Source organism: Prionailurus bengalensis, chromosome A3 (genome assembly GCF_016509475.1).
Source record: "Prionailurus bengalensis isolate Pbe53 chromosome A3, Fcat_Pben_1.1_paternal_pri, whole genome shotgun sequence".
Classification (NCBI taxonomy): domain Eukaryota; kingdom Metazoa; phylum Chordata; class Mammalia; order Carnivora; family Felidae; genus Prionailurus; species Prionailurus bengalensis.
Window position 1 is genome coordinate 127,142,663 of NC_057354.1, and position 13,219 is coordinate 127,155,881.

The following is a 13,219-nucleotide window of genomic DNA, read 5'->3' on the forward strand; positions in this document are numbered from 1 at the left end:
GGAAACAAAAGTAGCTCATGATCCTGTTTCTCCATAGTCCTTATTGATATTTTAAAAAATAATTAGAAGAGGGGCACCTGGGTGGCGCAGTCATTTGAGCGTCTGACTCTTGATTTCGACTCAGGTCATGATCCCAGCGTCCTGGGATTGAACCCCACGCTCAGCATGGAGTCTGCTTAGGATTCTCTTTCTCTCTCTTTCCCTCCCCTGCCCACCCCCTCCCTCTGCTCACATGTATGCTCGCTTGCTCGCTCACTCTCTCTCTCAAAAATAGATAGATAGATAGATAGATAGGAAGGAAGGAAGAAAGGAAGAAATCTGTGCATATGGTGAGATAGTCCAAGAAAGAAAGAAAGAAAGAAAGAAAGAAAGAAAGAAAGAAAAGAAAGAAAAAGAAAGGAAGGAATCTGTGCATATGGTGAGGTAGTCCAAACAGCGCAGAAAAGTATACAAAGTGAGACCATTCTCATCTCTCTTTCAAAAGTAAGGTAACAGTTTAGCAGTTTCTTACACGTGTTTTCTTATATGTGTTCCCAAAATAGTTTGAATCCTTGTACAGTGACTTAAATTAGACATAATTCACATACTATAAAATTCACTGTATTTTAAAGCATACAGTTTAGAGATTTTTATTATATTCATAAGGTTGTGCAACCATCAGTGTAAGCTAATTCCTGAACATTTTCTTTACACCAGAAGGAAAACCCATATCCATAAGCCATTATTCTCCCAATCCCAAACCCCCTGGCAACCACTAATCCACTTTTGGGCTTGTCTTTATGAATTAGTCTGTTCTGGATGTTTCATATAAATGGAAACATACACTATGCAACTTCTTGTGTCTGGCTTCTTCCACTTAAGTGTGAGCTGTGTGTAAGTATGCATATGGTTTCTGTATCTTGCTTTTTTTTCTACTCAGTGTTAAATCTGGGCAGTCTTTCCATGTCAGCACATTTAGAACTACCTCTTGGTAGCTCCCCAGGAGTTAACCAGTTCCCCGTTGATGGACATGAGAGTTATTTGCCATTTTCTCTTATAACAGTGCTGCAGTGAGAACACACATACATGGATCTTGGCATAGTTTTGAAAGTATATAGCTTAAATTCTTAATAGCTAAGTAAAAAGATATGTGAATTTTTAAGTTATTTAATAGCTGTTGCCAAATGACTGTAATGGATGTATTACTATACAAGTAATGCTTTGATTTTAAATATTTAATAATATTAAGCAATACTAATATTTTTAATATGTACAATATTAAATGAGCTCTAATAGTTATTAAAATAGATAATTCAACACTTTCATTTTATTTTTATGTAAGTTGACCATTTAATAGTGATTGCTAGATGACTCCAGAAAGATTCTCCAGTTTCCCATCATATTAGGAATACGTGAAGGGTGCTTCTCTATACCCTCATCAGCTCATCACTGACAGATTCCTGTTGATGAAAAATGGCTCTGAAATTTAAATGAAGAGATTATAATTTATTTCACAGTTTCATAATGAACAGAGTGGCTTCTTAACAGGGAAAGGGTTTTAAGTTTTAAGTACAGGTACTGACTTGGTTTGATTACCCCTGTGTGGTTTCCCATGATGAAAGTACAAAGCAAGGAGCAAAAGAAATGTGTAAGTTAACTCTCAGAATAATTCCATTGCAGTAACTGCTTATATACAAGATCATTAAAAAAAAAATGTACCTGTAGGTTTTTGAATTTTCAAAGTATTTTAACAGCTTAAATATAATTTTCCAAAGTTTATTTTTCAAATTTATTCTTTCCTTTGTTCTTTAAAACAGATATCGCATGTATACTTACTGTGCCAGGCCCTGATCGAGGCACAAGACATGGCACAAAATAAAGTACAAGAAATTCCCTATCCTGGAGCTTAATATTAGGAAGGGGGAGATAGACTAGATGAATACTGTAACTAGGCCAAGTGCTATGGAGACAAACACAGCAGAGTGAGGGCTGCAGACCCAGGAGTGTACTACTTTGGCCGTTCCGGGGCATGTGTGTATCCCACACAAACCACGTGCACGTGCTCGCACATTTCATTTAGTAGCACAGGTTTTTCGCTCCGTGGAAAAATTAATTAAAAACTAAGGAGGAACACTGTATGAAAGTGTGTAACAGAATTCGCCCTCCCCTGCAAAAAAAAGTTGTATAATTTAGCCGTTTTGTTTATATAAATTATGTTGATTGCTTAAGTTTATTCTAAATATGCAGGAAATTGTTTAATAACAATATTATTGTTATTTCATCGGTGCTTATTTCTGTGCTTATTTCATCGGTTTTTATTTTTGTTTTAGACTCTAGGTTTCAGAGTTTGTTTACTTGGTAAATATTTTGGTTTTTTAGCAAAGTTACTGTTAATAAAGGTCTAGATTTATATATGATAAAACAAATATTTCTTACTAATCTTGAGGAACCATCTTAAGTTTTTGTATCTCGCCCCATTTTTACCAGGAATACCATCATTATTTTCCTTCTTTCTTCATTTTCATCATTCATTCGGCTAACATTTATTGAGTCGTTTTCTAATTTTGAGGATTCTGGCAAGGTAGTGCAGTTAGAATATTTCATCAAATTTTTTTTTTAACGTTTATTTATTTTTGAGATAGGGAGAGACAGAGCATGAACGGGGGAGGGTCAGAGAGAGAGGGAAACACAGAATCTGAAACAGGCTCCAGGCTCTGAGCTGTCAGCCCAGAGCCCAATGTGGGGCTCGAACTCACAACCTGTGAGATCATGACCTGAGCCGAAGTCAGACGCTCAACCGACTGAGCCACCCAGGCGCCCCAGAATATTTCATCAAATTTAAGCTGCTCTGTTATTAAAAAAGAAAAAGTGCTGTTATTTCAACCGTGGAGTGGAAGGTGATTTCAGAGATGCTAAAATGTGGGAAACATATGCATCTTATCAATTCGAGACCAGTTTTTAACTGCAAAGGGGTTCTCTCCCACCAGGCACACGATTTTGGGAGATAGGTGCTTGGGTCAGTGAGGCAGGAAGAGGTGACTTCTGAAGACAGTGACCGCTGTCACGGATAGCTTTGGCCTCTACTTGCTGTTCCCTCCATCCCTTTTCATTGTCTTCTCTCCATCCCTCTCACTCCCACACATTCAGAGCATTCATCTACCAGCAGTAAATGTTGAGCTGTTGGGTTTATGTTTCACTGCTCTGTGCTTCTGTGTCTGTCCTTCCGTCTTCTCTCCTAGTTGGTCCAACTGAGGAAAGCTTTAGAGAACACAGTTCAGTTGTCACTTCTCCCAGACTCACTCCTCTGTTTCCATAGTTCTGTGGATGTAAAGTGTCCTGTTCACAATTTAACGTTACAGCTTATTTGCTGATTTTTCTTTCCTTTTAGTTTGATTCCTTCACATCAAAATTCTGTTTCCACTTCTGCCTGTCACTGTGCATGATGTGTGCCACACAAATCATGTCAAAAATATTTCTTAATGAAGTAAGAGAAATATGACTAGTTTAGATGTCTTTTGAAATCTCTGTATTTTCATGTTATTAATAACTTAGTAGGAATATAGAACTGGTTTAACTGGATAGAGTTTTGCAAATAAACTATCACAAATAAGCTCTCCTTTGTAAAGATCTAAAGTATTTGTAATATTCAGAAACAGATTTGAGGTGTTTTTTTATCCTCTTGTCTGTGTCTAGTGACTTGGAGAATGAAGTTGAAAATAAGAAGGCTCAGATACTAAATCTTCAGCAACATTTGTCTACCCTTGAAAAGGACATTAAACGCAATGAAGAATTTCTTAGAAGGCGCCAAATACATTATAGAGAGTTAAAGGTAAGGAAAAAAATGTCCTTTTGTTTTGCTCAACTTACTCACTTCCAAGTTTTGGGGTTTTTTTAATGTTTTACTTATTCTTAGAGAGAGAGAGAGAGAGAGAAGACAGAGCATGAGCAAGGGTGGGCAGAGAGAGAGAGGGACACAGAATCCAAAGCAGCTCCAGGCTCTGAGCTGTCAGCACAGAGCCTGATGCGGGGCTTGAACTCATGAGCCATGAGATCATGACCTGAGCCAAAGTCAGACGCTCAACGGACTGAGCCATCCAGGCACCCCCCCCCTTTTTTTTTTAATGACTTCCAAGTTATTTTTAAGAGCCTACCATTTATTTAGTTAGAGGAGCAGTTCACAAACTTTTTGGCCTCAAGCCCCTTTACAGCCCTAAAAAAGCTTTCATTTATATGGGTTTTACCTAATTATTAAAAATTAAAACAAACTTTAAGAATATTTATTGGTTCACACACACACACACAAAAAACAAAACTCATTATAGAGTGCCTCAGTGGCTCAGTTGGTCAAGCGTCCAACTCTTGATTTTGGCTCAGGTTGTGATCTCATGGTTCGTGAGTTTGAGCCTGTGTTGGGCTCTGTGCTGACAGCTGTCAGCACTGCTAGGGATTCTCTGTCCACCGCCCTCCCCCACCCTTTCTGCTCTTCCTGTGCATTCTCACTCTCTTCCAAAATAAATAAATAAATAAACTTTAAAAAAAAAACAACAACTATGTGTTCACAAAAATAATGTTTTGATGGAAAATAGCTATATTTTTCCAAAACCAAAAATAGTGAGAAACTTGACATTTTTATATTTTTGTAAACCTCTAATATCTGGCTTGATAAAACTCAACTGAATCATCACATCAGCTTCTGCAGTCAGTCTCTTGCAGTAATTACCCATCATATAGTTGTAAACCTTTTGCACACTCGTGAGAAAGTGATAGTAAAAGGGTGAATAATGTAGTGTTTTTGTGAAAATAGTTTTGACCTCATGACCCCTTGAAAGAATCTCAGAAGCACCAGGGGATGCTTGGATTGTACTTTGTGAAGCAGCGTATTGAAGTAATCTTGCCATAACCTCCACCTTTCAGAAAAGGGTTTTCTCAATAGGGTCAACACTGTCATCATTTTAACGCTAAGGAGGAGTGTTTCCATCCTTTTTTCATGGGACTGGATTAGCAATAAGGATGATCGTGACAGACTCTATACGCAGCTTCCTTTTGTTCATTCAATACTAATGTGTCTCTGTCATTTGCCACAAAATCCTCTGTAACAAAAGCAGAGTAAGGACTTTGTGGATTAATACATCCTTTCTGGGGGGACCTTCCTTCCTTCCTTCCTTCCTTTGTCTACACCCAGTGTGGGGGCTCGAACTCACAGCCCTGTGATCTGGAGTCGTGTACTCTACCAACTGAGCCAGCCAGATGCCTGTTTCATTTATTTTATGTTACTAAAATCGAAATACTTTTCTTTCAGGTAAAAATAACAGAAAGTATTTCTGAAATTCGGGAGCTTGAGAATATAGAAGAACACCAGTCTGTAGATATCGCAACGTTGGTAAGATTCTTTTCCTTGATTTACATGTAATGTTAAAATACAAAACTGCCAGGGGCGCCTGGGTGGCTCCGTTGGTTAAGCGTCCGACTTCGGCTCAGGTCATGATCTCGCGGTTCTTGGGTTCGAGCCCCACATTGGGCTCTGTGCTGAGAGCTCAGAGCCTGGAGCCTGCTTCATATTCCATGTCTCCCTCTGTCTCTGCTCCTCCCCCGCTCACACTGTCTCTCTCTCTCTATCTCTCTCTCAAAAATAAATAAAAAATGTTAAAAAAAATTAAAAATAAAATGAAATACAAAGCTGTCATTTAGGTTAATAACATGTACTCTAAGCTTTTTTTAAAATCCTTTATATGATGCTACCTTTTGTAATTGCTATCTTTATTTCCAAATAAGGTCAACACTACCTGGCTTGTAGCATTCAAGTTCCTTAATGTTTTGTATGTGCAACTTGCATGCATGATAATTGATTTTGTCTTCTACTACATGTAATAAAGCTATCAAAACTTGAACAGCATGCTTCTAAACAGTGGCCTTTCAAACCAGACTGCCTAGTATAGTTTTGTTCAGAGTTAATCAGCATTAATATTAATGGATATCTTTTAGTCAGTTGCAGTTGGTCTCTTCATTGTTGAGGTTTTTCCCCCTAAGACATTGGTTCTCATTTTATCACACATTTGTTAGTCTTTTATTTTTCAGACAACTGTTTATTACATTCAGCTTAGCTTCTCTAAGTTACAGTAAGCAGTGCAGTAGATAGATTACCGTCTTGTTAAAATGAATAAATGTATATTGAATGTCCACTCTGCACCAGGCACCATATTAAGTGCTGGGGGATATAACAGTGAACCAGACAAAGTCTTGGCACTGATGGAGCTTTAAGCTAATGAGTTATTTGTCTTCGTTTTTTATTAGTGATCTTATTCTCCATTTTTTATTTTTCTGCTTTAATTCCTTAGGTTTCTTAAAGGTATGGGCTATGTCTTATTTTTGTTTACTCAGTATCTAACATATTGTCTAGCACATGATAAATATATATGCACACTGCATTTTGAAAGAAAAAGTAACTAGATAAAATAAATCTTACTTACGATTATGACCTCAAGCACAGTATAGTTTCACTTGTCTCCCATATGTCAGTCTTTCTTACTGTTGAATCATTTTCTACTTTCTGATTTACCACCAAGGGTATGAAAATTTGCTAGTGCTCTTTGTATTTGTCTTTCAGTGGATCGCCTGGAGCCTGTAGTTTCTCTTCTCTCAGAATCATTTGCACTGTTTTTCTGTTTCATACTTAAGTATTTTAATTAACTCCTTACGTTCTGTAAATGTGACCAGGAAGATGAAGCTCAAGAAAATAAAATCAAAATGAAAATGGTTGAGAAAAATATGGAACAACAAAAAGAAAATATGGAACATCTTAAAAATCTGAAAATAGAAGCAGAAAACAAGTATGATGCGATTAAACAGAAAATTAACCAGCTATCAGACCTAGCAGAACCACTTAAGGTATGTTACTGTTACTCTGTTGTTATATGTGTATTTTATGTTTCAGCTGTGTATCCACACTGTACTTGCTAGATACTGCCCTAACAGAATTTATGGTTAAATGTAAATGCAACCAAATAAAATGGGATACAAACCAAATTTTCATCAGTAGGCCAATTAGAATTAAACACTTCTGTTCATGTCTTTAGGAAAATAAATTGCTAAAAATTTCTGTTTCTCCTAGATTACAGCTTTTGTTTCCTCTTTATTTTGTGATGAATTTTTTTTTTTCTTCCTTGTTTAGAACCAGAAGCAGGGATATCTTGTCCATCCACCCTGCTTCTGTGCTCACCTACTCTGTTGTCTCTCTTGGCTTTCCTTCAGTAATTCAAGGATTAGTTGTATAAAAATAGTTATAGATTAGGGGCGCCTGGGTGGCTCAGTCGGTTGAGCGTCTGACTTCGGCTCAGGTCATGATCTCACAGGTTGTGAGTTCAAGCCCCACATTGGGCTCTGGGCTGACAGCTCAGAGCCTGGAGCCTGCTTCAGATTCTTTGTCTCCCTCTCTCTCTGCCCCTCCCCACTCACGCTATCTCTCTCTCTCTCTCTCAAAAATAAACATTATTATTATTTTTTTAAAGTGGTACCTGGGTGGCTCAGTTGGTTAAGTGTCAGACTTCAGCTCAGGTCATGATCTCACAGTTCATGAGTTAATTCGAGCCCCGTGTTGGGCTCTGTGCTGACAGCTCAGAGCCTGGAGCCTGCTGCAGATTCTGTGTCTCCCCCGCTCTCTGTCCCTCCCATGCTCATGTTCTGTCTCTCTCTGTGTCTCAATAATAAATAAATGCTAAAAAAAAAAATTTTTTTTTAAAGTTGTAGATTAGATTTAAAAGCCAACTTGAAATGGCATGCTACTAAATTCTTGTTTATTGACATGTTTCTATTATGTTCCAGGCTGAATTAAACTGGTCTTTTTTATTTTTTTTAAATTTTTTTTTTCAACGTTTATTTATTTTTGGGACAGAGAGAGACAGAGCATGAACGGGGGAGGGGCAGAGAGAGAGGGAGACACAGAATCGGAAACAGGCTCCAGGCTCTGAGCCATCAGCCCAGAGCCCGACGCGGGGCTCGAACTCCTGGACCGCGAGATCGTGACCTGGCTGAAGTCGGACGCTTAACCGACTGCGCCACCCAGGCGCCCCAAACTGGTCTTTTTTAAAAAAAACTTTTTTTTTTTTTTAAACACTTTCTCTTTGAAACCAAATTTAGGGAAATAAAATTATTTAACAATTAAATAGTATACCTTTCCCTGTTTAGCTTAGTTATCAATAGATTATTGTCATTATCATTTTTACAAATAGCTCAATTGTTCTCAGAACTTTAAATGTTATTTATAAGAGTCTGAGAAGAAGGAATAGTGTATTTTAAGAGGCTGAGGCATCTTGGGTGCCTGGGTGGGCCAGTTGATTAAGTGTCCAACTCTTGGTTTCTGCTCAGGTCATGATCTCACAAACCGTGAGCTGAGAGCACAGAACGTGCTTGGGATTTTCTCCCTCTCTCTCTGCCCCTTTCCTCCTCAGGCTTTCTCTCTACTTTCCAAAATAAATAAGCTTAAAAAAAAGAATCTGAAGGGGGTATGCTGAATCAAAATGGATTTAGGTATTTTAATAGTTTAAAAGAATTGTGCATGTAAGGTTTACTCTACTTGTCTCCATTGAAAATTTTGGAAGACTTCACTTAGGGTTGGGAGAATATTAAAGGAAGGTGCAACATGTGCTGCCTGCAAACACCCTGTTTGCAGTGGTCTCTCTGGAGATGCTGCCCAGGAGCTGGGGTCCTGCCTGCCTCTGTAACCCAGGGTGGCTTACCTCTTTTCTGTTTGCGATACGAATGAAAAATCGGAAAACAGACTGATAAGTTAACTGATGAAGAAGAATATAAAGTTTAAATATTAAAATTGTGAGGAAGAGAAATGTATTAAAGATAATATTGAGAAAAATAATTAAGAAAGCATTTGCTACATACAGGAAATAAGAAAAAGGCAAAAGGATAAAAAAAAGACAAAATTAGTTTTTAAAAGAAAATGATAAGATGTAAGATAAATATTAAAATCATCAAGAATAGACTAGGTAGAATTCAGAATTCAGGAATTAGAGCAATGAAGTTACAACAAAAGTAAGATTAAAAAGATATTTTAAATGGGTAAGGGATTGAACAAGCTGACTTAAAATCAAAATGATGAAATATGTTAATCTAGAAAAAGTAAAATTGCACCTAAATTATTCATCCCAGACAACTTAAAATTCAAAACAAGAAATGATGAGGAATAAGCTGTGTTCTGTTCTTGTAGGTATCTATCTCTAGGCTAATGCAACTCCTGGGATTGGGAGTTTGAATAAGTTTAAGAGCAGAAAATATGGGCAGAACGCAGTAAAGATTCTTGATCTTAGCTCTTTGCCCTGGCTGCAAATAACTGAAAGCCAGGAGGCGAGTCCTTCGGTGAACTTGCATGCAGTCAGCTGGTAGCCAGGAGGCTTTTCCTCCTCAGTATCATGTCACGTTAGCCATCTATAACGGCAGGACCAACAGGATATGGCTAACAAAATAATTTAATTCCTGAGACACTGCCATCGTGATATATTAGCAGCTTCAAGATGTCATCTTCTTCCTTGTAGGACAGTTCATTTTGTGTCAAGGGTGGTGAGGGGTAAAGTACTCTGTTTAGATATATGGTCATGAAATTTTGGTATAAGGAATATTTTTCTCACTTTAAACAGTCTGTTTTGATTTACACTGCAAATTTGATGCTTCAGTTTTAGTTGCAAGTTAAATTTGTCAGACAAGGAGTGTGGCCCACATCGAGCCTGCAAAGATAGATGGTCTGCATTATTGGAGTAGGAGGCTCTCAGTTTCCGATATAGGGAGTTTATTTGGATCAAGGGTGGCTGTACTTTTAAATATTCCAAAGTAAGAGGCACCTGGATAGCTCAGTTGGTTGAGCGTCTGACTGCGGCTCAGGTCATGATCTCATAGTTCGTGACTTGGAGCCCCACATCAGGCTTGTTGCTCTCAGTGCAGAGCCTGCTTCAGATCTTCTGTCCCCCTCTCTCTCTGTCCCTCCCCCACTCGTACTCTTTCTCTCAAAAATAAATAAAACATTACCAAAAAATTGCACCTGGGTGGGCTAGTCGGTTAAGCGTCCCACTTCAGCTCAGGTCACTTTGATCTCACAGTTCGTGAGTTTGGAAACCTGTGTCGGGCTCTGTGCTGACTTAGAACCTGGAAGCTGCTTAGGATTCTGTGTCTCCCTCTCTCTCTGCTGCTCCCCTACTCATGCTCTTTTTCTCTCTCTCTCTCTGAAAAATACATATTTAAAAAAACAAATAAAATTTAAAAATTACAAGATAATATTTCATAGGTTTTTAAAACCTCATAATGAATATAGATTTGTATGAAGCAAGTGGCAGTAATAATGCTGTAGCAGTTTGTCCAATGTTGCCGAATAAAACTGGTTACTTAGACATCCAAGAGAATGACATTTTTTGAGGATTATGTTCCTTCTATCACCCCAGCCTATTTTTAAAAGGCTGTAATTTCTTAAAGCTTAGAAATGCTATAGGCTTAGGGCTACATCAGCCTTTAATTTTAGACCTAATCCCTCCTAGTTCTCATCTAACCCAGGGTGAATGTTAACTGTTCAAATCTCTTGATCTTCATGTCATCAATAAGATGAAATGAAATAAAATACTCTCTTGCTTCCCTTTTAGTTTTAAATGTGATGGTACCTAGGACATAAATTTATTAAGTACATAAGAGAAGTCTGTTATGATAAGTGTGGAGAAAGGGATAGTAACATCGTATGAGTTTGTTTTCATCCTGTTTTATGAGTTAAGTGTGTAACTTTCCACAGTTGCCAGGAGGGAAGATTAACCAGCACAAACGTGGCCTGATATAGAGAGTTTGTTTGGATCAAAGGTGATTCTTCTTTTAAAAATTCCAAGATAAGGGGCTCCTGGGTGGCTCAGTTGGTTGAGTGTCTGACTTTGGCTCAAGTCATGATCTTGTAGTTGGTGAGTTTGAACCCCACATCAGGCTTGTTGCTTTTAGTACAGAGCCTGCTTCAGATCTTCTGTCCCCCTCTCTCTCTGTCCCTCCCCGACTTGTGCTCTTTCTCTCAAAAATAAATAAAACATTAAAAAAAAAATTACGGGGCGCCTGGGTGGCTCAGTTGGTTAAGCATCCGACTTCAGCTCAGGTCACTTTGATCTCATGGTCATTTTACCCCTCTGGCTCCCTGAAGCAAATATGGGGACCGTTTCAAAGTTCCTACCACAAATGAGTAGAAAACTTAGCATTCAACCATCCTCTTTCATAAGTTACTCTATTTTCTAATTGTAATGTCTCCTACTACGTAAAACATAAAAATTCAAATAAACTGCTTGAAGTAAATGAACAGCTTATCTCCATCCTCCGTGGAAGTTTTACTAGAACTCTTTTATAATCAGACATCTACCATGGGTGATAGTTATTCAGCAGTGTGAACAAGATGCAGTAAATTGTGCTCTTATGATAGAAGGTAGCCTAAATCCTGCATTATATGGGGCAAATGTTTTCAATTTTTAAGATATTTCACAAGTTCTTTTCCTTTTTGGGATACTTCCACATATTCTGTCTTTCATGATGCTGTTATTGCTGTCTTAGTTTGTGTTTTTTCTCTGTTTATAACTGTCACTCTTGAGGCTGACCATGATAATCACAGTGTGTATGACCAATGCTGGGCCCAAAAATCAAACCAACAACTGAGTGGAGTTTAATTTGGTGGTTCTTAAAATCAGGATATTAAAAAAAAACAAAACATTTTATTGAGATATAATTGATGTATAGTAAATACACATGTAAGTGTACAGTTTGATAAGTTTTCACGTGTATAACCTGTGAAGCCACACAATTAGAGAAAGGAACGTGTCCTTCACACTCACAAGTTTCCCCATATTCATGTGTCATCTCTCTCTCCTTACCCGTACCCCTTGTCCCAATTACCAATCTGCTTACTATTTCTGTATAATTTCTGTGTAATTCTACATATCTTGTAGAATTATATATAAGGGAATCACACATTATGTACTCTTACTTTTTGGGGGGTTTGACCTTTTTCAGAACATAACACACTGTCTAGCACATAATGTCTATACTATAGTTTGAAAGTGAATAAAAAATTATTCTTTTTGACTATGATATTCATATTTTACTTGAATCAGTAATTCACTCCTTTGTATTGCTGAGTAGTATTCCATTGTATTTGATATATCATATTTTTTTTATTCATTTACTTATTGATGGACCATATGGGTGTCCAGTTTGGGAGCTATTACAATGAGGAATAGTGTAGAAGTCTTTGTATATCAAACTAAATGAAAACACTGTCTGCCAGTCTGAACTTTCTTTTGGGGGTTCTTAAATCAAGAGCCATTTTAAAAATTGAGATTCATGGATTCCAGGCCAACTAAAATAAAATCTCCAGAGGTGAGTTCTGGAAATCTGTATTTTTTTAAATGTCCAAATTGACTAGAATGTAATCTGTTAAGAGAGCTGCCATAATTAATGGCTATGTGCATATATCATCTTCTAAAATCTTTCACCAATCTACACATTCTCTGAAGAAATTGCATGTTATATGTATAAGGCATATAAGGCATCCCCTAATATAAGGCACATTTCCATTTTCACAATAACCAGGGAGAATGTGTTTTGGCCACCATTCACATGAATTAATGAGGGGGAGTAAGTAAATGCAAACTTAATGACATTCAGTTTATTAACTTTTAGCTATACGTGAATTCAGAATCACGTAAGTGTTATATTTAATGTTTAGAAATACTAGAAATACTGCTTGGTTTGTGTTCACATTTCATGAACTACTTTTATGTAACTTTTCACATGTGTCCTCAACCTTGACATCTTTATCATGACAGAGCTATATTTTGAGTAATTACAGTAGTTGAGTAACACATTTTTCTAGAGCTCCTGATCTCCTCTTTCATCTGTATTATTTTACAAATAGTACTTTTGAAAATGAGTCTTTTAATTTACAAACAGTAAAACTCACTCTTTGGGCGTACACTTAACATATTTTGACAATCCGGAATTGTGTACCTAACACCTCAAGATATAGAACAGTTCTGTCGTCCTCCTCAAAATTCCCTTCTTTTGCCCCTTTCTAGTTAAACCTCCCCCACCCTTAACCTCTGGCAGTCATGTTCTCCATCGTTATTGATTTACCTTTTACATAACATCATATAAATGGAATCATATGGTCTGTAATCTTTTGAGCCTGGCTTCTTTCATGTAATGTAGTGTATTTGAAATGTATATGGAT

General features: G+C 37.4%; 1 protein-coding gene across 1 annotated transcript in view; it reads left to right on the plus strand.

The window, feature by feature from the left end:
- SMC6 (structural maintenance of chromosomes 6) overlaps positions 1 to 13,219 on the plus strand; it is a 78,126-nt gene that overhangs the window by 40,612 nt on the left and 24,295 nt on the right. The window contains 3 exon segments of the mRNA XM_043604489.1: positions 3,673 to 3,808; positions 5,279 to 5,359; positions 6,694 to 6,864. Coding sequence (XP_043460424.1) covers positions 3,673 to 3,808; positions 5,279 to 5,359; positions 6,694 to 6,864 — 388 coding nt within the window.